Source organism: Pteropus alecto, unplaced genomic scaffold (genome assembly GCF_000325575.1).
Source record: "Pteropus alecto unplaced genomic scaffold, ASM32557v1 scaffold24, whole genome shotgun sequence".
NCBI classification, from domain to species: domain Eukaryota; kingdom Metazoa; phylum Chordata; class Mammalia; order Chiroptera; family Pteropodidae; genus Pteropus; species Pteropus alecto.
Genome location: NW_006439192.1, coordinates 13523469 through 13548338, shown reverse-complemented (window position 1 = coordinate 13548338; position 24870 = coordinate 13523469). Strand labels below are relative to the sequence as shown.

General features: G+C 33.9%; 1 protein-coding gene across 1 annotated transcript in view; it reads left to right on the top strand.

Annotated features, from left to right (window-relative positions):
• VEGFC (vascular endothelial growth factor C) overlaps positions 1–16380 on the top strand; it is a 99672-nt gene extending 83292 nt beyond the window's left edge. Inside the window, exons 5-7 of the mRNA XM_015592811.2 lie at positions 12271–12377; positions 12690–13023; positions 15871–16380. Of these exons, the coding sequence (XP_015448297.2) occupies positions 12271–12377; positions 12690–13023; positions 15871–15985 (556 nt within the window). The 3' untranslated portion in view covers positions 15986–16380. The remainder of the gene's footprint in view (positions 1–12270; positions 12378–12689; positions 13024–15870) is intronic.
• Positions 16381–24870: the final 8490 nt, after the last annotated feature.

Sequence of the window (24870 nt, the reverse complement as noted above, 5' to 3'; positions counted from 1 at the left end):
TATAATTATGTTAGATATAATATATACAAAATCAAAGATTTTTTAAATTCCTTCATTTACTTCTACATTATTCATTGTAATATTCTCTCATGTCCTTTGAGGCCTTAAACTCACAGTTGTCATTAATTACTTCTTTTTCTTATATCATCCTGAAAACTTGATTATTTGGGGGGAGAGGGGATATCTGCTCCAACCTACACTTATATTTCATTTCCATCACTGCCATCCTCATCCACTTCATTCTGCATGTATTTCTGATTTAATGCAGTGGTGTCAATAATAGTTTTCTTGTATCAGATATTTCTTCAACTTCTGTATAATGTCACAAGTAAGCTTTAAAAGGCAGCATTTTATTCATCTGACAAAAAACTGGCAGTGACTTTCAACTGCTCAAAGAATTAAGCACAGATTTCTCACCTCTCTATTCTGGTATCGGCCTTTCTTTATTCTATTGTTTCCTCTTATTCACTAAGTTTGTGTTTCACAAAGTCTAATACCCTGAACACCAAGCTCATTTCCTGCTCCATATCTTGTTTCTGTTATGTCCCTGGTCCTTTCTTTTCTTCCTTTCCAAAAATCCAATCTACTCTCAGGGTTCAGGTAAAGGTCTTTCTCCTACAGTTGTCTTGTCCAAATACCACAACCACCTTTGCTTCTTGAATACTCATAGCTATTACTGCTTTTATTTTGTTCTCACATGGATTTATAGGAGTCTGTAAATGTGACATGTGAAACTGAACTATGAGACTATTTCAGGTAGGTTTATATCCTCCATAATATCCAGCTAATAACACTTAAAAATAATTGAGCTGTTACTACACTTTCATCCCTTTAAATACATTGTTACACATTTAATCATCACAAAAGTCATCTATGAAGTTTGTAGTAGTACTATCCTATTATACAGATGAAGCAGAGTTAAGAGCTAAACAATATACTACACTGATCAACAAATGCTTGCTAAATAAAATAACATATTTATCTGTATATATTGCATGTCATTTGCATATTTTACTCTTGTTTTCATCATTACTTATTCACTATACTATACACTGTTTGAGGTTAAGAAGACACAAAAACAGCAAAAAGAGCCTGGGCCTTAGAGGAAGACAGATATCAACCTGAAATGAGGTCCGCCACTAATTAGCTTTTAAAGATTGGGTATTTCATGTGTCTGAACTTCCATTTGCTTATATATAAAATATAAAGACTTAAAGAAGATTGAACTAAATACTGAATGCTCATATAGTGCTAAGCACCATGTCTGGCATCTAAGAGATTGACATTAAAAGGCAGATTTGTTATCATTAAGCTTCATTTCTGAATATTCTTCTCCTTGTCTCTGTGTTTTTCAGTGTTTTTTACCACTAGCTACAATAAGAAAGGTATTGTATATTCCAAGCCAGTATACACACAACTATTTGTGTGTAATACATATAGTTTTAAAGTAGATAACTATATAACTTTAAATGTAGGTGTATAGTCATATATAACTATGAAAGCAAAACAAAGTATTATTTTAAAATGTTTTCTCATTGTAGTGCTGCTCAACCTTTTTTCATTATTGCCCCTACTAAGAATCCTTACATACGCATTTTTTCTTATCACCACCCCGACGACATTTTAATCTCACAGACATATTTATATCCCATTATGCGTCTTATGTATTTCTGGAATTTATATGCAAAAAAGGAAGTAGAAAGCTTATCTTTTCATTCAATGTAGGATTTAAAATGACAAAGTAAAATTTATATAGTTAAAAATTAAATAAAAACATAAAAGATATTAACATTGAACATAATTTTATGACTATTTGCTGAAAAGCAGTTAAGGTAATTTACGTATATAATTGGTACTATATATCAAATTTCATATGGAAAGTAGCAATTTATATAAATATATAAATATATTTGTATTTAATGTAATTTTCTATTTACATATAAATACATTTTAAATATTTTTCAAATATAATATATTATTTAAAAACATACAAAATGATAATTTTTCCAGCAAAAGTAAAATAATTTTAAAATAATAATTTTTTTAAACTTTTGCTTCAAATGAGAATACAATGTTTAACCTGTATAAATACTAGATAATCTTTAATGTCAACATTTTTTCTTCTCAGTATATGACATACTTATGATTTGAATAAATTTGTAGAATTAAAGAATAAAATAAATATAATCTATTTCTACTTAATTCTCAAAGCTCGAGTCAGATGCAAAAGCACCAGGGACCAAGCAAAAGTCACAGCCACAGGCACCCCACAGGCCCACACAGGACCCTCTCAGTGTATGACTTTGAGATCAAGCCGGGCCAAGAGAAAGTCCTCCAGTCACAGCTGTTTATTCACCATAATTTTATAGCCTTTATCTTGCACACACTTTGGATATCTGTCAGTGCCAGTGCTGCTCGTGCAATAGCCAGCAAAGCCCAATACAAATTAAAAACTGTGGAATAAGATTTTGATGGATTTTGGAGGGCCAAAAACCATTGTAAAATCTAAGATTTCTCCTCCCCAGTACCCCATTTTTACCCACTTACAGATAATATTGTTTCCAGTATGAATGCATGCCTTATTACATGTGAGGCACTCTAATACTTTTTTCTATTCTCTGTCTCTTTTTTAAATGTTGACCTCAACCTATTGCTAATTGTGACCCACAATTTAATAAAAATCTCCTATAATGATAATGCATATATGATAAATACACAGCTGTGTTACCAAATCATTACTTTTGTTAAGAGTTAACAGGAATAGCCATCACAAGGGCTAAAATTAAAAAGACTGAAAAATTCAAATGTTGGAGAGGTTGTGGTGCAACTGGAATTCTCAGATATCACTGGTGGAAATGTGAGATGGTACAACTACTTTACAAAACACTTTGGCTGAGGCTTATGAACTTAAATACACACTTACAACGTGCTCCATAACTTTTCCTCCTAAGTGTTTACTCAAGAGAAATAATTCCACACAATTACTTGTACACAAATGTTTATGTAACCTCTATTAGCCAATAACTGGAAACAACTCAAATGTCCATCAAAGGTGAATGGATAAACAAATGTAGTATATTCTATTCATACAGTGGAACATTACTGAGCAATATGAAAAGAATCAACTATTGATGCACACAATAGGAATGGATCTCAAAAACATTAAACTGAATGAAGAAGCTAGGCTAAAAAGAACACATAGTGTATGATTCAATTTACATGAAACCCTAGAAAAGACAAATATAATTTAGATTGAGAAAAAAGCAATTCAGTCATTGCCTGAAAATATGAGTGGAAGGAATTTATTGGAAAGGAGCAAAGAAAAGTTTTTGGGGTGATGGAAATCATTTTATTATGATAGTTGCATCAGTACATAAATTTGTCAAAAGACAATGAATTTAAAATAGCATTTTACTACATGCAAGTTATTCCCCAATAAAATTGATTTTTGAAAAGCCAAAAGAAGAAAAACCCTTTAATTTACTATAATTTTGAAAGTAGTTTGGGTTTAAAACAGTAGATTACTTGAACTCTTTATGGTGACACTTTAAGTCAAATCTTTAAGATTCTTATGATTCCTTACTGGGGAGGGCTTCCCAGCACTCCTTTATATAGAGTTTGAAATTTTATTCAGATTGTAGAGGAAGACAAAGCATGCCTTTTTCAAATGCATGGCATTATATTTACATTGTTACGAAGTTCAATAAGTAGCAGACCATTCGTTTTACATTATTTATGAAGAAGTATAAGTCACTAATTAAAGAAATCATTCATAAAATGGACAAAGAATGATTCTAGATCCTATGAGAGAAGACAAAGATGAGTTTGGCTGCCCATGATCTCACAGCACTCAGATCATTCAAGGTCAAAGAGGACATCAACGCGTTGTATTTAGATTATTACTATTTCATTTTCCTAAATATTACTGTGCACCAAGCATCTGCCACACATTGTCTCATGCTCATACTGGTTCTGCCAGATGGCTGTACTGATGATAGAGATTACGGGCACTAGTTAAGAAGTGTGCACACTGCAGGCAGCTTCCTGGTTTGAAAATTCATTCTCCACTTATTAGCTCTTTGAATTTTTCTAAGTTCTTTAAACTTTTTGTGACTCATTTTCCTCATTTCATCTATAAAAATACATATAAATTAAAATGTTACAGGTAACATGATACAGTATAACATCTGGACCTTAATTCTCACAATCTAATACTATATTATATGTTAACCTACTATTGGTCAATAGGATAATAGAATAATAATGATGATAATAATAGCACCAAACTCATAGTGATGCAGTGATGGTTATAATCAGTAATTCACATTAAAAATTAGCATACTGCCTGACACAAAGTAAACATTCAGTCTTGGCTGCAATTTTTTTCTTAATATTTTACTAATGAAATAATTGAGTCTAATTAGCATGTACAAAGCTAAACAGCTAAAAATATAAGTGCCAGAAAAAGATAAAAATTCAAATCTTTCTCTTCATCCCGTGCTTTTCCCCAATATCATATAGCATTTCTAGTATTTACAAAAATACTTGAAAATTTCAATATCAGTAGCACCAAAATATGTCATAAATTCCAGATGTTGGAGAGAGTACCTCTAGCAGAAGTGGTTATTTATCACTATTCATATGGATGTTCTCACAGATTATTTTCTTTCCAATTATTTCCTCTTATATTTTCCTTCTGCTTGAACTCCATTAATTTCTGTGGCCTCTATAGTAGAGGCTCTCCTCTTATGAAGAGCCATGTATGATTAAGAAGTGATGCCCTAGAACTTTTTTACTTAGTCAAAGTAGGCTTTATTCATTTATGAGATATTTATATTGAGTTTTTTTATGTGTGTAGTATTAGGAAATATGGGATATTTTTTAAATGGATAATATAATTCCTTAACTAAAGCAACTCATGTGCAGCATATAAACAAACAAATATTTATAACAGAATACATGTGTAAAACACTGTGCTCTGCTTCTTTAAGTCATTCAACAAAGAGTGATTATGTGCCTACTAAGTACTACTATTGTGCTAGGCTGTAGAAATAGAAAGATAGATAAAATCACTACTCTAGAAGAATCACATGAGCGAGTCAAACCTGTAACACAGGACTGGAGTTGGTGTGGTAGAGGAGAATGCTGGATGCATGACTGGAGAGTGTGAGGGGGAGAGAATCCACATGAGGCCACATGTCATGCCAAGGATTGACTTTTTCTTCATCTCCCAGGAACCACTAAAAAATTCATTTAGGGGTGTGATATTTACCTTTTATATTATAGAAAGAACAGCCTGATAGTAATGTAGTATTGGCTTAAAGGAACAAACAGGAGGTGAGAAAATTGGAGAGGAAGGTTCTGAAATAATCCAATGGAGAAATAATAAGGGCGAGAACTGAGGCAGTGGAAATGGAAAAGGAAAGAGAAATGGACATGGAAAGACATTTGAAAGAGAAGAAAATATATGACTTGGGAACTACGTGTGTGGGTTAACAAAGAGGGAGAAGGTGAGGGTGAAACGGCATGGATAATACTCAAGAAAACAGGAATGTGGATTTGAAGAGGAGAATTTAGTTTTTACACAGGTAGTTTGAGTATTTGTGATACCTGTAAGATATCAAAGTGAAACATTTGGTAGGTATTTGTGGAGCTGGGACGACACTGGCAAAGCGAAGGGCATGCTCATTTGGTAGCTACCAGCATATAATTGGAAGTTACAGCAATTGGAAGATATAGGAAAATATAGGACTTAATCAGAGAAGAGGAGCAGCAGATGACACCATGTGAAATATCAATATTTAGTAAACTTAGAGAAACAATTCTTTGTGCAAGAGATTGATAAAGAACACTCAGAAAGAATAGAGATAAAAACTGGGAGAGAATGATATTACAAAATTCAGAAGATATTACAAAAGCCAATGAGAGTTCAAGGGAAGATGAAGTGGTTTGATGATCAAATATTAGAAAAAGCTCAAGAATGACAAGGATTGACTCCATTAGCTGAAGGACATGAAATGAAAGTAACATCTCATTTATTAATAATCTGCCATGCACTTGACAGAGAGGGAGAGAGTGTGTTTGAGAAAGAAGGAAACAGAATGAGAGAGAGAAATTCTCAATTACGTGCAAGAAACTGAATCAGAGGGATTTAGTAACGTTTTCCAGCATCACACAACTGAAAATGTTGCAAATCAGAGATTCAAACTAAATTTGGAGCCAGTTCATTCTTTTGGAGGTACAGCCATTACTGCATTTTTAACTTATTTAAGTAAAAACAAACTCTCAAACATATACTAAAGGACAATGAAAACGAAACTGACAGATTGCAAAATATAACAAATATATTTTTTCATATTTATTTAAGATACAACCCAAAGTCCCAGTCACCGTTCTTCATCCCCTGTCCCCAGAGGTAACTGCTACTATGAAATTGTATTATTTTTACTCTTGTTTTCTATTTTTATGGCATATGGATATATTAACATACCACAAGAAATTATGGTATGTTAAACATTTTGAGTATTTAAAAGTTTTATGCTTAAGTGGTGACAGTTTTTTTCTCTCAGCAGCTCGTTTTAGAGATTTAATCACATTGATGTCTGTAGGCCTACTTTGTTCATTAAATAGCTGTGTATTACTAATAAATAAGATGTTACTGTCATTTCATGTCCACTCAAAAATAACTGTGTATTTAGTATTTCATTGTATATATAAATAAATACATAAACAAATAGAATGTCCGTGCTTATTCTGTGATAATATACTATAGGGGAGGCAATATACTGTATATCAGGAAGAGAGAAAAATCAAAGGAGAGAGATGTCATATTTGAGAGACAAGTGCCTTGAAGAAGCAGTGCTTAAGGCAGTGCCTTGGAAGCTTTGAGCACCAGCCTAGGAGTTTCACCTTTTCTGTAGAGCTAGTGGAGTAGCATAGAGAGTTTAGAGGTAGAGGAGTGACATTACAATGTTCAGCATAACCAACATAGCTTGCATTTTTAATGGATAATAAAAATAGAGGCTATATATTATTTAAGCCTGATAAAGAGGCTGTATCACAGTCTTTTGGGGAGAGTCACATCATGAGAAAGACTGGAAAAGAAGAGATTAAAAAAAATGGATAAATCTAGCCTCGGGGCTGATATATGTTTTTGTTTGTTTATTATTTTCCATTTCTTTTACGAAAAGGTTAATATTGTTCACTAAGAAATTAAATAAAAATTTTTGCTTCTAAGAAGTTACGTTTATTCGGGTTTATTAAGGAATATTTCATTCTTGTGAGAACTCATCTCTTCTCCAAGAAACAAAGTGGATTTATAGTCCTGGCAACTTTTGATTTAGAACTTCAATGCTCAGTGTCTTTAAACTTTAATATGTAACAGATCCTCACTCTGAATGCTTAGAAGCTTGACTATCCATGAAGATTTTTTTCCATTTTATTTTTTCATTCTTTCCCTTTAATTTTAAAAGTATACCAAATATGTACTTTACCAGAAATAAAGATAAACAATAACATGATTAATTTAACAAACTATTTCAGAACAGAAATATCGAGATAATATATCTTCCAATTAAATTGGGATGGTCTTGTGCCAGTTGATCAGAAACTACTTGTTTTTTCCAGTATTTTAAAACATGCACCTGTATTCTGCCCTGAAAATATCCTCTTTGCAAGTTTAAAACCATTATGTTCATATACATTTATTGTTGAAATCTTAATTCATATGTCTGTTCATCCTCTCTTTTATAAAGTTCTTTATCTAAATATTGTTTAACACCTTCATATGAGCACCTATCGATGAGAATCGGTTTACCATCAAACTCAGTTAAGAGGTTATAGACTCCGAAGCATATTTTTTATCTAAAAGGAAGGTGACTGTGCTATACAGTGTACCTACCTTTGGACTGTCTGATTTGTGCCTTCTAAAAGATAATAACTGAAAGCAGCATTCTAATGGCTCACTGATTGACTGGTAGAAATTACAGCAAAGCGTGTATGGCTGAGAAGATTTTATTAGTACATCCTCTGCGCTGGGGTCATGTCAGTAATGTTACCCAGAAGTGGAAACTGTTAGGTCAAAGATTTTGTGAGGCTTAATGTCAAGTTCAACCAGAACACATTGGTGATTGTTATCAATTAATTCCCATATAATTAGACCAAATCCACCAGTCGTTTTCTAAAAAATTTTAATAGACTTTTTAGCAGTTTTACTTTTATAGAAAAACTGAGCAGAAAGTACAGAGTTCTCATTCTGTCCTCAACATCCTCACCTAGTTTCCCTTATTATTAATATCTTGAATTACATTTTTAACAATTGATGAGTCAATATTGATATGTTATTAACTAAAATCCATAGTTTACCATCCTCACCTCATTTCCCTTATTATTAATATCTTGAATTATGTCCTCATCATCCTCACCTAGTTTCCTTTATTATTAATATCTTGAATTACATTTTTAACAATTGATGAGTCAATATTGATATGTTATTAACTAAAATCCATAGTTTACATTAGGATTTTTTTGTAAATTACTTGGATTTTGACAAATGTGTAAGGAAATGTATAATTACAGTATCATACAGAATGTTTCACCACGCCCAAATCCTGCATACTCTACCTACCTATTCAGCCCTTCTCCCTCCCCCCAATCCCTGGCATCAGCCAGTCATTTTGTTGTCATATCAACTCTCTAATACCCTCAAAACACGTTCTTTTTGTTGTTTTATTTTGTTTTGTTTTGTTTTTCTGTTAATGTATTGTGGCTGTTAGGAGATAATGAGACCAGTGGCTATGATTAAAGGACATTTTTACTGAGTTCTTGATTACTTACCCTTATCTATTCTCTGTTCTAATTGTTAATTCAAATTAAATATAGAAATAAAAACTGACAAGCTGATAAATACAGTAACTACTAGATTTCCATCATTTTAACCTACCATACTTCTTTCAACCTTGTCTCCCAACCTATCCAAGCAGGGAAATTCAAAAAATAAAAACAGGAAAACATAGGCTTCTAGACTTATCTGTTCTCCAGTGCTTCTATGCCCCTGTTCTGGTGGCATCTCACTCAAAAACAAGCAGTTCTGTACTTGGCTAGCCAACTGGTGAACAAACAGCGCGACTCTTATTTTATATCCAAGTTTCAGAAGGTGACTGAGCTTTCGTAAATAACAAGTTTATATTTGCACAAGGAGTGAAAATTAGATGTATAAGCCCATTTTTTATATTAATGCAACTATTTAATTAGCCTATTAATTATTAAGTCTGAAATAATGGTGAAACCATGGAATTTTCATCTGTTCCTTTTATACCCTAACAAACCCCAACCCCTGTCCACTGTTCTGCCAGTCAGTAGACTAATGGAACATAAGCAAACAATAACATGCACAGATATGAACACAAATTAGTGTGAAGTCAATAAAAATCAATATAAGGGAAGATGAGTATATACATTTTATTCAGGTATATCTCTGTTAAATGTGTTCCTTTTTATTTTAGACAATTTATATAAAGCCTTAAAAATGAATGCAGTTCTGATTTCTATACATAGTATTAAAGAAGTTAATGACATTGAATATCAAGGACATTTTTACTTAATCACTCTTGCAAAACTGTAAGCATATCAACATCTGTCTAGATTGTCAAGAATATTCAAGGGCCATACATGATGAACTCAATATGAACAAAACAGTTCAAAGACTTTTAGAATAAAACTGTTGAAACATTTTTTCCTGGGGCTCTGTGGCTCTGATAATGAAAGAATACAGTACCCTTCCAGCTGTTATTCTGACAACAATCTTGAGCAAAAATGGTCTGGATCGATATTCTTCCCTAAAATAGGTTTGAGTAGTTTTATCATAGTGGGTGAAATTTAGATGACATCAACCATTGGCATTTAGGAAATCAAAATTCTATTTTGATATTTATCAAAAAAATTAAATGTAGTTAAATTTCATCATTTGTTATCTTAATGGAATACGGAGCATCTTCTAAAGTCATATTTTTCTATAAATTTAAGTTTTAAGAATATTGGAAATTAAAATACTTAGTTCACCTTGAGCAAACCATAATTAGTCAGTTAATATAAAGTTTATGTGGGTACAACCTTTGAGGTATAACATAACCGAGAATGTTATTCTGAAGATTATATTTTTACTCAACATGAATATGCAAAAACTAAAGAGTTAGTTTAGCCACATTATATGAAATCATTATTTAATTCTATAAACCTGGAAAGCTTGTTTTGTATAACATTTCCAGAAATATATTTCTACATTTATTTCTACATTTGTTTCTACACACAGTACATGCTTTTGAATTTATATTTTTGAAGATGTCGAAATATTAGAAAAATCTATTTTTTCCTTACTAGATGATAGGAAATTGTTTTTGTTTTCATATCTATTTAGGATGAACAAATTTGTATACATTTTTAAACTTACACACAGACACATTATACATATTCCTGCAGTTGGAAATGTCATCATTCACCGTCTCAGTTAGGCTAGGGACTGAGATTATTTGTGACACTTTTTTTTTTGCCATTTGAATAGCTTAGAGATGTATTTTGTCAACTTTTCTGAATGCAAGTAAAGACAAATACACTTGACATTGCAACCATAGACACACATACACACACACTACACGTGGAAGAAGGAGGGGTTGTGTGTGAGGGGTTGTATATTCATATTTGCACGTACACATTTGTACATGTATATTACTTATTTTAAAATATTTACATGCATATATATAATTGAAATAAAATTTCAGAAAACAGTCTTTATCACATGCACTCTAATAGTTTGTATTTTATTACATGCCAGTTTTTACATTGAAAATGCATTTCCCAACTCGTGTAGTTGATTTTCTGATCCACTAATGTGTTACAACTAACGACTGGAAAAAAACAATGGCTTAGGTGATGGCACTATAAATCACATATCAGCTAAATGAATGATGCCTTTCTAATAGGACCGCCACAACATTGTGTCCACCTTTATCAACCTGGGAATATGTTACTTAACCCACGTCAATATTGCGGCAACATAGACAAAATGGATTTACTTTCATTTACAGAAAGTATGAGTTTCTGTAAATGAAATGATATGAGTTTCATTCAACCAGGACCAATTGCATTGCTATTATATAACTAAACAATTTCATATTGTTGGATAGAATACTAACATTTTAGATAGGAGGTAAATTTAAAGAAACAGTGATATTATTTTAGAAAATTTATACACTGTCTAAATTTTATGTGGATTGATGTTAGTTTATGATTAGCCAAGAAAATAATAACAAAAATACTTAATGTGTAGAGACTTGCTCTTGAGAATACCTAAAATTATTAGGAAGGTATAATGTTCTCCAGGAAATATTGTTAAATACAAAAGCAAGGTTTAGAACCGCATCTAAAGGATGCTATCTTCTGTGTAACAGAATGAGCTAAAATGTATACATACATATTTTCTTTTATTTGCAAAAAGAAACACTAAAGCCATAAACCAAAAGCTAAGAAAAGGAAGAGCATGCTGTTTAATTTTTACTGAAATGAAGGAAAGGAGAGAAGGAGAGAGGAAGGGTGGGAAGGAGGGAGAGAAAACTAGAACAACAGCAAAAACACAGCTCTTTGATACCTTTCTGGTAGAGTGTAGAGTGGGAATTTTGTATTAATGGACCCTTGACAGTTATAGGCATCTGCTCCTCAGAAATAAGTCAGTGAAGTTACATGTATAAGGGTGTTTTCTGTAGAACTGTTTGAAAAAGCCAATTGGAAGCAACTTTAATAGCTACCAGTAGGAGATTAATAAAATAAATAGTAATACATCCACTTAATGGACTACTATGCAACCATGAAAAGTAACGGAGTGGAACTTTATGAAATGACATACAAAGATCTCCATAATGTATTGTTTAATGGAAAAGTAAATTTCAGAGTAATATAAAAGGCTTTATCCTATGTTCACAAAAACTAGAACACTATGTGATTATACAAATAATCGTATTTGTCTTAAAAAGGTAGACATCTGGAGTGAAATAAGACTACACCACTAACAGTGGTCACCTCTGGGATTAGAATTTGACAGCGCATGTAGGTAGAAGTAGTTTGAGAGGAAACTTTCATATTTCATTTCATATATACTTACATTATTTTAGAGCATTTTTTACAAGCATGTATTGATTGTGTACTACATAGGTAAGAAAAGGGATGATCCCTTCTATGTTCCAATTATACTAATGCTTAACCCATCTGTATCTCCCCAAGATGCCAGGCTGCCAACAAGACTTGCCCCACAAATTACACATGGAATAGTCAAGTCTGCAGATGCCTCACTCAGCAGGATTTTATTTTTACCTCTAGTGCTGAAGACGGTAAGCAGAATGATGTTTTTAAGACTAAATACCAAGGGTCTCTAATTTGATTAACAAATACTTTAATATTAAAATCATATGTCCAATATTCAGATTATCACACTTTTTAATGGGTCACTACAAAATAGGACCTTTTTTGTTTCTCATTGATATTATTTTGAACTTCTTTATAAAGGTACATGCCCATGTTTATGCACAGCCCTGTAATGAAAAACATAAAAAGGAAGATGCTTTTCAGTACTTTTAATTGTTTCACACCACACCAGGGACCAAGTAAGGTATAGTAAGGTTGTCCTGCCTGTATTTGTCTAGACGTGGCAGATGGATTCCATGACATCTGTGGACCCAACAAGGAACTGGACGAAGAGACCTGTCAATGTGTCTGCAAAGGGGGGCTTCAGCCTTCCAGCTGCGGGCCCCACAAAGAACTAGACAGAGACTCATGCCAGTGCGTCTGTAAAAACAAACTTTTCCCCAACTCATGTGGGACCAACAGAGAATTTGATGAAAACACATGCCAGTGCGTATGTAAAAGGACCTGCCCAAGAAATCAGCCCCTCAACCCTGGGAAGTGTGCCTGTGAATGTACAGAAAATCCACAGAAATGCTTCTTAAAAGGAAAGAAATTTCAACATCAAACATGCAGGTAGGAAATCTTCATAAATTGTGTTTACTTCTCTTACTGGAAATAGTTTTCTCAGCTAAAAGCAGTTTTCTCAATCAAAATAACAGTCGTTTATTAGCATGAAACTGGTAAGATCTGAAAGACAAATTCTGATATTTTTTAACTAATGCCAAACTTGTGTGAGACTGTTTCCTCACCAAAGGGCAAGAAAGGAGCCCTGGGAACCCAAACCAGATACAAACTCAGGTTACACTCTGAGTCCTTTACCCAGGGGACAAGGTCGTGGCTGTCAACACAGGTTGGGGGACAGGTGCATCGGACAATCATCTGTGGAGCATTTTCAAAGTACACCAGGCAGTGCACACCTGCCCCCACCAAAACCACGATGCCATCAGATGTAGGACAACTGTTCTAAGTGCAGAAAATGTGCAAAATCTTAAAAGGATAGGATAGTACCATTTACTGTAGAATTATATCTAGAAATAAAAATATTTATGCTAACTATTTAACGGAATTAGAGACATAATATGTTGTTAAAGGTTACTCAAGACTCATTCTTCAAAACTTTTTCACCAAGAAAAGAATGAGTCTCTTGGACTAAAACCTTTTAAGTGTGAGTCTCTGAACTTTTTCCTCTACAGTCTGAGAATAAGGAGATCTACTATTTAAGCCAGATCTGACTTTTGACATTTCTCCCCACGTTCCTTCAGCATCGCTCCACCAGTCATGTCTTCTCTCTTCCATACCTTTAACATCTTAACTCTGTTGTCCTTTCCTCTCAATTTATAAAAGTTCCTGAATTTCTTCTATTTTGTTAGCATCTCCCCGTGATGTTGAGCATACTTTAGCAACCAAGTTCTGTCCTTCTCTTCAAATTTGCTCCAAGTTTAGGCCTTTGACGTTTTCATTCACCTCTTTCATCTCTCATTTATTCAACCAACTGTAATGGGATTTATGCCCTAAAATTCCCTGATAAGCTTCAGACTCTTACTTGCTAAATCCAATGGTCAATTGGGTCTTTATGTAAGACCAAAGCTGTCCTTTCTGTAGCTTTTCTTTAAGCTCTCCTCTTTTTTTGGCTGACATAAATCGTGCTCTCCTAGTGTCCTTTCAGTTTTCATACATTTTTTCTTTATCACCTTCACTGGGCTTTCTTCTCTTTCATCAAATGACTTTAAATGACTCAAACCTTACATTTCATTTATTTACAATTTTATATCTGCATTAATGTTTGTCATTCCTTTTTTCCTCAGTATATAAAGTATCCATCTTTTTGATTCTGAAGAGTTTTGCAGTCTCATTTTAATTTATATTTCTGATGATCTGTCCCCACTAGCTACTGCATAAGGAGATTTCATTGAATCTATGTATATCATTGATGACTTTTTTCCATTAGTATTTCAGAATACTCTATAATACTCCTCTTTAGAATATTTTGCGCAATAACTGTGTTGCAGTTTTACTTGCATATCTCTAATTACCAGGATATTACAAAAATACACATATAAATATTAAATCTTAGTAAAGATTACTAAACCTTTTTGTATATTAATTCCTTCTGAGTGAACTTCGTATATATTGAGAAACTTAAAATTTTTATGCTTGCATAGATAAATCAGCCACCATATTTTTCTCCAGAATTCTTACATTAACTTAGCAGAAAAGATTTCTATCATTGTATTTCTCTTAATCGTATACATTGTTTTATAAAGACTTTCTATTTACCGAAACTCCCCCATGTTCGTTTTTCTAAGTGTGTAATTCCAATTTTCATGCATATATTGAAGCAAAAAAAAAAAAAGATAATTTACATTTTGAAAATATTTATACTCCTTATTTTCTCTTAATATTTATTCCAAAAGTGTGGTGGGCAGACTTTAGTCCACTGCCTTAATAAGCAAGTTTCATTGATCATTGAGAATTGTACCTCTTTAGTAAAGGAATACCAGAGGTCTTATAGTAATGCATTTGTACTTATAAGTAAAATTAACAATAATAACATTTTAACTAGATGTACTTTCTTTCCTAGAGTACAAAAATGAAATTTCGAAATCACATCTGTAGTTTTTCTGAGGTGCACTTTTGATAGCCATGTCAGGTCATCTTGTATTTTTTTCCCTGGACACCCATTTCCATTCCCATATAGTAAGCATACTCACACTTCAGAAACTTTTTCAAAGATAACTCCCATTCATCAGGGCAACAGTGCTTCAGATGTTATTGACTACTTGATCATTTGTCCTTTTACCACTACTAGAAACTAGATGTCTAGGGCAGGAGGAGAGGGACCCCCACGATGATATTGCCCCTCTCCTTCCCTTCCGGCAGACAGCATTGGAGCCCAGATGGAGAAGAGAGAGTGAACCGCCATCACAGCTAGCTGCTTGCCCAGCGGGGACACAGGAGCAAGGGTGGGGCTGCTTGCTGAGGACCATGGGCCTGCCAAAATGGCTGGGTTTAATGGCTTCAAGCTCTGAGTTCCGTACAAGTCTCAGACTCTAGTGAGTTCTGCCATGCCTACGTGACCACACTAAATTATCAGACCAAATAGTTACTTCCAAAATTTCTGTTTTATGTTACTTTCATCCACGAAGCAGAAAGCACTTCAAACTAATGCTGATATCTCATTCTTCCATTTGTTATTTTAGTAACCAAGACACTTTTTTTTTCAGGTTTTTCCATTCCTCTCAAATTTTATAATTGTAAGCATGAACTTTAACAATTTACAAACCTATAAACCCAAGAACAATTTTACGACAAAATGAGTAACTGTTCTAATTTAAAATTTAGCATAACTCAAAAGTGTGTCTATAGCATAAGTTCATATATTAATGTTTAACAAAAGTGTGTTTCTCTCTATATTCCTAGTTGTTACAGACGACCATGTACAAATCGACTGAAGCATTGTGAGCAGGGACTGTCATTTAGTGAAGAAGTATGTCGCTGTGTCCCTTCATATTGGAAAAGACCACATATGAACTGAGATTGTTCTATTTTCCAGTTCGTCATTTTTCTGTCATGGAAAACTGTGTTGCCACTTTAGAACTGTCTATGAACAGAGAGACCTTGTGGGACCATGGTAACAAAGACAAAAGTCGGCGTTTTCTGAACCATGTGGATAACTTTACAGAAAGAGACTGGAGCTCATCTGCAAAAGACCTCTCGTAAAGACTGGGTTTCTGCCAATGACCAAACAGCCGAGGTTTTTTTGTTGTGATTTAAAAAAAAAAAATAATGACTATATAATTTATTTCCACTAAAAATATTGTTTCTGCATTCATTTTTATAGCAATAACAATTGGTAAAGCTCACTGTGATCAATATTTTTATATAATGCAAAATATGTTTAAAATAAAATGAAAATTGTATTATAACCTGCTAAGTTCAATCCATTACCATCTTACACTGTAAGCAAACTTGATATTATGAAACATTCATCTCCCCCTGCTCCATTTCTCTAACCAAATGTCAGATTGCGATTGCTATGAAAATGTGTGATCCTGTGAAAGAAAGTTTCACAGGGATTACAGTCACTACTACATTTCATTTAAATTCATCTCTTAATGTATTTAATGATTATAAACACTTTATTATATGACACTTTTGAATCTAAAACCAAATGAATCGATATAGATTGTACTATCTTATAAGATTGTCTGCTTAGCACGTCCATATGACTGAAAGTTATTCAGTGCACTAGGAGCATTCAGACTTTTAACTGGGTATAATATCCCTCAGTATGTATGAAAATGGCTTTAAAATATTTCAATCAAAAACAATCTTTTCCAAATATTTAGCTTTTTCTGACAAGCTAAAGTCTTTTTGTGAACACATGTAAAATAAACGAAATAACATTTAAGTGCCCACACATGTTAAAAAAGAAACATTTCAGTCACACGATTGCAGTGCTTGTCTCATTTTTAAAAAGGCATGCTTTATTCTGGGAACAAATATTTTGCCTGCATAAATACAACCCAGTAAGTGGTATGCTTGTTGACAAAGAATTGATTGTTTGCCAGTGTGACATAGCTACTAGCAAATACATAAAAATTATTAGTGCTGAAAAGAGAAAACAAAGTTTATAGTTATGTAAAGATAAATCTCTTAAAGCAGTGGTTCCCAACATTTTTGGCACTAGGGACCAGTTTCCCAGAAGACAATTTTTCCATGGCCTGGGGGTGGGGGAAGGTTGGAGGTGATTCAAGTGCATTACATTTATTGTGCACTTTATTTCTATTATTATTACATTGTAATATATAATGAAATAATTATACAATTCACTATAACGCAGAATCAGATGCCACCAAATGCAACTGTGCAACTGAAGTACATCAACTCACTTGCCACTATAACGCCTGCCACCAGATGCAGCTTAATTGTCACTTGCTACTCACTGATAGGGTTTTGATATGAGTCTGCAAGCAATTGATTTATTATGGTCTCTGTTTAGTCAAACCTCTTTGCTAATGTTAATCTGTATTGCAGCCACTCCCCAGCACTAGCATCACTTCTCATAAGGAGCATGCAACCTAGATCCCTTGCATGGGCAGTTCACAACAGGGTTTGCATTCCTATGAGAATCTAATGCCTGATGATTTGAAGTGGAGCTGAGGCGGTGATGCTAGCGCTGGGGAGCAGCTGCAAATACAGATGGAGCTTCGCTAGCTAGCTCGCCTGCCATTCACCTCCTGCTGTGCAGCCCTGTTCCTAACAGGTCACGGACCAATACTGGGGATTGGAGACCCCTGTTTTAAAGCTGGCAAATTTAATATAACAAAAACGTTTTTAAATGGTATAAGTGACTACTTGGTACACTATAAAATATTAGTGTCTATACGTTTTGCTATAAAATAGTTTGTTTTCTTTAAAAATATTTAATTAGAAGGTTGATGCCCAAAAAATATACTAAGTATTTTCAATACTGACTTGTAAAACAATGTAATGTTTTCTAAATTCCAGTTATGTGCTCTGCACAATTTTAACATCTAGTCCATAAAGTAAGATTTTTTCCATATATTGGAGAAAAAAGTAATCTTCTGAAATTCTCTCATTTTACGTTTATGCACCATCTTCCTATTTTTTAGTAAAGATGACTCTTAAGCCTTTATGCAGAAAACATGCATTGTTCATTCTATGTGCCAGCTAAGGTCTATGTAATTTTCAAACAGTGATAATAATAATAATAGTAATAATAATAATAAATAAACAGCAAAAGGAAAAGATAAATAAATATGAAAACAGCTACAGTTTTATCAAAATTTCTCCAGTAGAACAAATTCAGGGATGGTTTACAAAAGGAAAAATGGAGTCAAAATAAATAACATCTTTCCACCTCAAGGGGAGGCAAAATCCTGATGCATAATGGTCACCGTCCATGAAATTGAGCTAGATTCAACTCAATCATTTTTCATCATATTTGAACCAAGAATGTTAGCAGAAATACATTGTGTAATCTATTTTCTGGTCAATCATTTTTAGTTTTGATACATTTAAATATATTAATTTTTTAGCTAATTTAAAATATATATTTTTTGTTTTGAATGAGCTCCATGAGGTCATGTAAGGAATATTAGAACCTGATGCAACAATTGTTATGTTATCAGCTTTAAAATAATCTGAACTATGTGTTGACAATTAGTTTCTCAGAATATACGGGTAAGCCAAAAAAAATCACTAGGCCAAAAATTAAAGCATGAAGCATGCCAGAAAAATAACATTTAATTTGTCCCTGGAGATGTAATAATTTTGATCAAAAGTAAAAGTAGCATGAACAAAGACAATACATTGCCAGAGATACTTGCAGACAATTTTATATGGACCATAAAAATCTTACTTCACTCCATTATAATAATTTAGATTTTTGTGGTGCCAGTTAAGAAGATGGACTAGAGATAAAACTAAACAATTACTTAGAGTATTAGCAAAATTGATTCAGCTAAAAGCTAAAAAGTACAGTGAAAATGTTCATAAACTCTCCAAGAGTCTCAAAATGCTAATCCAGTCAATCTGAAGGATAAAGATGAGAAAACACTGGAAGTTTGTAGCACCAGTTAATATATTGGAAGCTTGGAAATTTTGTGAATATAATTTTATGTCTAGAAACCTAGTATTGTATTCTCAGTTAAAAAGACTCAAGGAAAAAAATATTTTGGTAAGTAAGCAGTTGTATAAGATGTAGCTTCCCAGACTTTTTTTTTTTTTAAGAAGAGCGTTTTGACATTGGCTAACTGATTGAGTGAAACAGATCCCAGTATCAGAATTTGTAAAAATAACTTTTGTTTTCCACATGCATATAAACTCAAAACAGAAGTTTGAGTGGTGATTGTATACGGCATTGACTGGCATACCCAGAATGCACTTCTCTAAGGAAAGGAGAAAGGATCACGCACTTCTCCATGCACTCCGGTCTTTCTCCGGGGACATCCTCTTCTGAAGGAATTTTATTCAATGGGTGAGAGAAAAGAAGCAGATACAACATGGTGAGAGAGGTCACATGGCCACAATTGTTTTAGCATATTGCCAAAGTTCATGAAACTCCTTACATGGTTAAGGTCCCATGTTCACCTACCTAAGAAGTGCTGGGGCGACAAGCTGGACAAGGTCTCTTGGCCCATACTTTAACAACATTACTGTGCTGTCCCATACTGCCCCACCCTCCAAGCCGCTCCCCCGCGCCTCCACACACACACACTCACCCCGCCCCAAGAACTGAGCTTTCATTAGCAGGTTTGTCAAAGGATGCTTTTTAGAGACTTTACCTTTTGAACTGAAAATGAGAATGATATAAAAATAACATTTCACTCTGCTACAGAAGAAGAGAGCATTGACGTCTAATTTTTATATAGATGAATTCTAGAAAGTTCTGAATACATCCAATTATTGTATTCAAAAAATGCATATAATACACCCAGAGAACTGTTGAAGGAAGTCAGTGATACATACTTTGTAAAGTAATTACTGGTATGTTGGTTCACGGTTGAATTTTTAGTATATTGGGTAATTTTTAAGTGGGAAATAACTCTGTGTTATCTTGTATAAGTAGAGCTTGACAGTTTGAAAAAAATTTAAACCAAAGTTTCAAAGTTTCTCTTCATTCCAGAGCTAACAACTCAGAACTATAAAAAGCATACTATAACAGAAGGAGCACTATGTTCGGAATTATAAACCAGGCTCTTAATCCTGATTTTTCTGCTGTATCTGAGCAAATTACCAAAAACCTCTGAGGCTCAACTTCTTTATCTGTGAAAGGAAGGAGTTGAATTAAAATTATGTTGAAGACACACCTGTGACATTACAAAGTGTGTACTAAACTACATACGAAGGGAAAAGAAAAAAAAGGAACATTTTAAAGAACTTCAGAAAAGCCCCATTCTTGAGATTAGTGACCCCATTAAGAGGAAATAGTGATCTTTTAAAAATGTTTCATGTAACAAATTATGAGTAAAAAAAAATCTGTCTCTCATATACTATAATTCTAATTCTACTTCTTAAGTTCTAAAAAATTTAGATAGCTCAAAGCATCAAAATCATATTAAAGGGGATCATACAAGCTTTGGAAAATTTCTTTCAACTTTTGTTGAATATTTTGAAAAAACAAAACTAAAAACTTTCATAAAAAAAGCAAAAATTAAGACTTCCAGGAACTGCTTTCAAACCTCAGTCAGATGCATATATGCTGTATTTCATCCAGAAAAGGCCATTGAAGCATAAATTGACTCCTAATGCTATTGTCATCTGGAGTTCTGATGATCAGACTTGACTGGGTATTGGGCTTAGCGTCTGCATTATTTGTGAACACAGGTCAAAATGCCGGATGCTGCCCACGAACTCACCCAGCAGGGTGGGTGATGTATCAGATCTGATGACATATGACTGTACACACAGACAGCAATAACTGTTTTGATTTGATAGAAATGATTGTGAGACATCATTGAAAACTTCTTTTAAATCTACAAAATAATGACTGGCTGGATAAGAAAGAATTTGAAATCGTCCTAATCAGAAATATTTAATTTTACAAATGTATAAATAGTTTTAAAAGGAGAAAAAAATTATGTATATTTAACACACACTACTTTATGTGACTTTATAACAATATTGGCAGTGTGTTGTTAAAGTCATTCAATATTTTCATCACTTTAAGGCAGCTGCGCATTTTCTTAATCTTTTTAGAAATTAATTTTTCTCATATTCAAATGTACATATTTATATTAAGTAGAAATCCTTTTTTTGAGATTATTATTATATCTCCACAAATGTAACTGTGTAGCTGACATGGTCACTCAGTTTAAAAAAGAAAAAGAAAAACTCTTCCTCAGTATGAACGTCATATATTTAAATACTTGCTGTGGAGATTTCACAGATCCCTTGCTAATGTGTAACAAATGAATCCTCTAGTATGCCTCATTCTTTATACCTCATATCTCCTTTCTCTGACAGTTTTTTTTTTTTCCAAGACACTGCTTTTTTCTCTTTATCTCTTACTCATTTTAATGACCTTTAACCCCTGATTGTTTCTTTCCTTATTCCCATCCTCTAATGATTCTGCTCCATAATATTTTTGGCAATCGCTGCTCAATAATATGCTCTCACAGGAAGGAGACGCACACAGGAAGCAGATAGGATTGGGAAAGTTAGATCAAACACTCTCAACTTCCTCGGATTCTGTCCCAGACTTTGGACTGATAAACTGATTTCCATTTTAAGATAGGATCTCTTAATTTTGGTGATATTTTTGAAGCTCACATTCCTGATGGGGCACACAGTAAATAAGGATTTAGACTAGCCTTTGGGATTGCTAATAAGAGAGAAGAAAAAGGAAGAGAGGAAGAAAATGAAAAAACAGTAAAGAACAGAAAAAACATGAAAATGACAGAAAGAGAAATAAGAGAGAAAAAGCAGACGCGCTAGAATTTTAAGGAAAAAAATGAAGATGTCACATGATCTATGGGGACAGGAATGAGTAAGGTGTGGTAAATTCTGGAAATGTACAGGAAAAAATTCTGTAATTTGTGAACAAAGATGGCAAAGGCAAAAATTATATTATCTGTTGAGCAGCACTTGAATGGGATTACGATATTTACCAAGTAAATGAGATAAATGAGATAAATGACAGTTATTTGAAGTTTTCTATGGTGAAAGTCTAGAGTAAGACACTAAAAGATATTTGACATGAAATGACTTCACCCTACTTGTGCACACTCTGAATGCCACATCATTCACCATTATTCACATAATGGTGAATTGCTTTTGAGAAGGTACTGGGGAAACAAAGAATTTCCTCATCTGTTGATTTAAAGCAGATGTTTTCATATGGAATTTCAGATCACGTGAGAATTTCATTGATCTTTTTTCTAACAAGTTATATGACTGTTTGGGCCTGTGTGTGTGAGATGGCAAGCTCTGTTCCCCCTGTCATATTTGGGTGAGCAGTTGTGCTTCACCCCACAGGACACATGAGAATGAGAAGTCTCACTTTATCCAGATGGTGTGGGTTTGCCCATTCCCACTGCTCTGGGGAACCTAGAGCTTCAAGCTAAAGGAAGAGATATTGGAGGTCACAGAATTCTCTTGAACAATCCAGTCTCTTCTCTATATCTAAGATAATTCCATGAATTTCAGTTAGAACTAAAAGAGATTTCTAGCAATTATAAAACTAGACCTCTCATTTTTACAAATAAAGTATATGCAGCCCTGAACTATTAAAGATTTATTCTGAGATAGGAAGTGGAGTGGTGGAGTCCGTATGAAAACCCAGGGCAAGTGGTCGTTAGTGGAATATTCTTTCCACTTCTACAATAAGGACCAGTGTGAGTTCTGCAGAGTCCTAAGCTGGGCACTAGACCTTCATGCCTCATTCCACCCAAGCAGCCCTAATTTTATCTGTTTTGTGTCAAGATATTGGGGGCAAATATTTTATTTTTAAAAAGGTCCTTTGCTTTTTTCGAATGCTCTAAAATGTGACATCTACCTTACTGAATTACTTTAACAACCCGTTGCTCTCTGCTAAAGCCATCATCTCCAATAGGTGCAACTATGGCTGCAGTTGTGCCAAAATCCTGTAGCACTGATCACCTCTTCTTGACCAGGGAACCATCATGTTGCTGACAGCAAGCCAAGGTCACTGTGCTCTCATCGGGAGAGGAAGAGTCCTTGACCTCCATGCCTGGTGCCCCAGCCTAAACAATGCTTAATGGAGAATGTATAGGAAAACCCAGGTAGGTTTTAATTCATGTTTTTAAAAAATTACACTTATTTCACAGGCGTTGGCATGAACTGGGCTGAAGCATCCACTGGGCTGGATTTATAACCAACCCTTCCCCATAAACCACGAGACATTATTCTTAGACCAAATTTTCTCTTCCCTTATGGGAAGTCGTTTTTACCAAGGACTTAGAATCTGCAAACAAACAGAAGCTGCCCTCATCTAGACACCCCTGATATTTGTCAGAAGGCTGGTATGAACTCAACTTATTTTTAAACACACTTTTGCCCTGTCTTCATCTGGTCAGATGCCATAACAGAATACCACAAACTGAGGGGCTTAAACTACAGAAGTTTATTTCCTCACAGTTCTGGAGGCTAGAAATCCCTGATCAAGTTGCCATGTGAGTTGGTTTCTAGTGAAATCTCTCTTCCTGGCTTGTAGATGACTGCCTTGTCTCCTTTCTGAGTCCTTGCATGGTCTTTCCTCTGGTGACCCTTCCTCTTCATATAAGGACACCAGCCTATAGGATCAGAGTCCTACACTTATGGCCTCATTTAACTTTAATTACCTCCCTAAATCTATCTCTAAATTCAGTAAAATTGGGAGTTAGAGGTTGCTTCAACATATTGATTCAAGAGGACACAATTCAGTCCATAGCAGTTCCCTCTTTTATATTCAAATATTAATTATCAAGAAAGAGTTGAATGTGAATCAAACATTTTGAGGCCAAAGAAAGTCTTTATTTCAAGGCAGATAGTGTACCTGAAGAGTGTTGAGTGCTGGATTAAAGAAAAAGTGAGAGAGATTTTTAGAAAGAATAACTGATTCAAGAACATTCAAGTCATACCTGAAACTCCACCTGAGAGAGCTGGTTGAAAAATAGCTTAACTGCACTGTAAGTAAAAACGATGAGATACTACATATACAAGCTGGGTTTTGCTCTCAATTGAGTCTTAAATTTATCTGCCTCTGTGGTTGGTACATCAAGATACCTCATATTGTAATGAGCTTATATTGAACAACTGCCTGATGCTTTCAGACTTTAGGAATAGTCATTGAATTGGCAGAAGGAATTCCAGAGATAACCATAACAATCTAGGATTTTCCAAGCAAAAGATGCAAACTGATGAACCCACTCAGCATTGGCATTCTATAGGTGACCAAGAATCAAAGCCACCACGTTGACTTCAAAGACGGTCTTTAATTCCTTGGTTACTAATTGCAAAATTGGCAAATATGTCCATGTTTAGAATAGTCTTTGATCCACAATAAGCCCTCAAGAAGTAATTTCTATAATCTTTGATACTTTCAAATGCCAAATTCTCTTTTTAACCAGAATTAAAGTGTCCAGAAATTCAAACTTATTTACAAATTGCAACAAAGTTCTGAGAGAACACACACTTGAGTAAATGTCAGTTATTCAGCCAAGTATCAAATTTTAGAATCTGAATTTACTACCACTGTGATTATATAAAACAATGCTGTAATACATTTTGGAATTCAGTCACACTTTCTGTCAAATTAGGTCATGCAACTTTGTACTTAAAGATATTAATGCCAACTCTTTGTCCTTTAATATGTAAAAAAGAGGCACACAAAGAGGCTAGGTATAAAAGATTAAGGTAGATACTCAGATAATAAGGGGCAGTTTTAACATAATA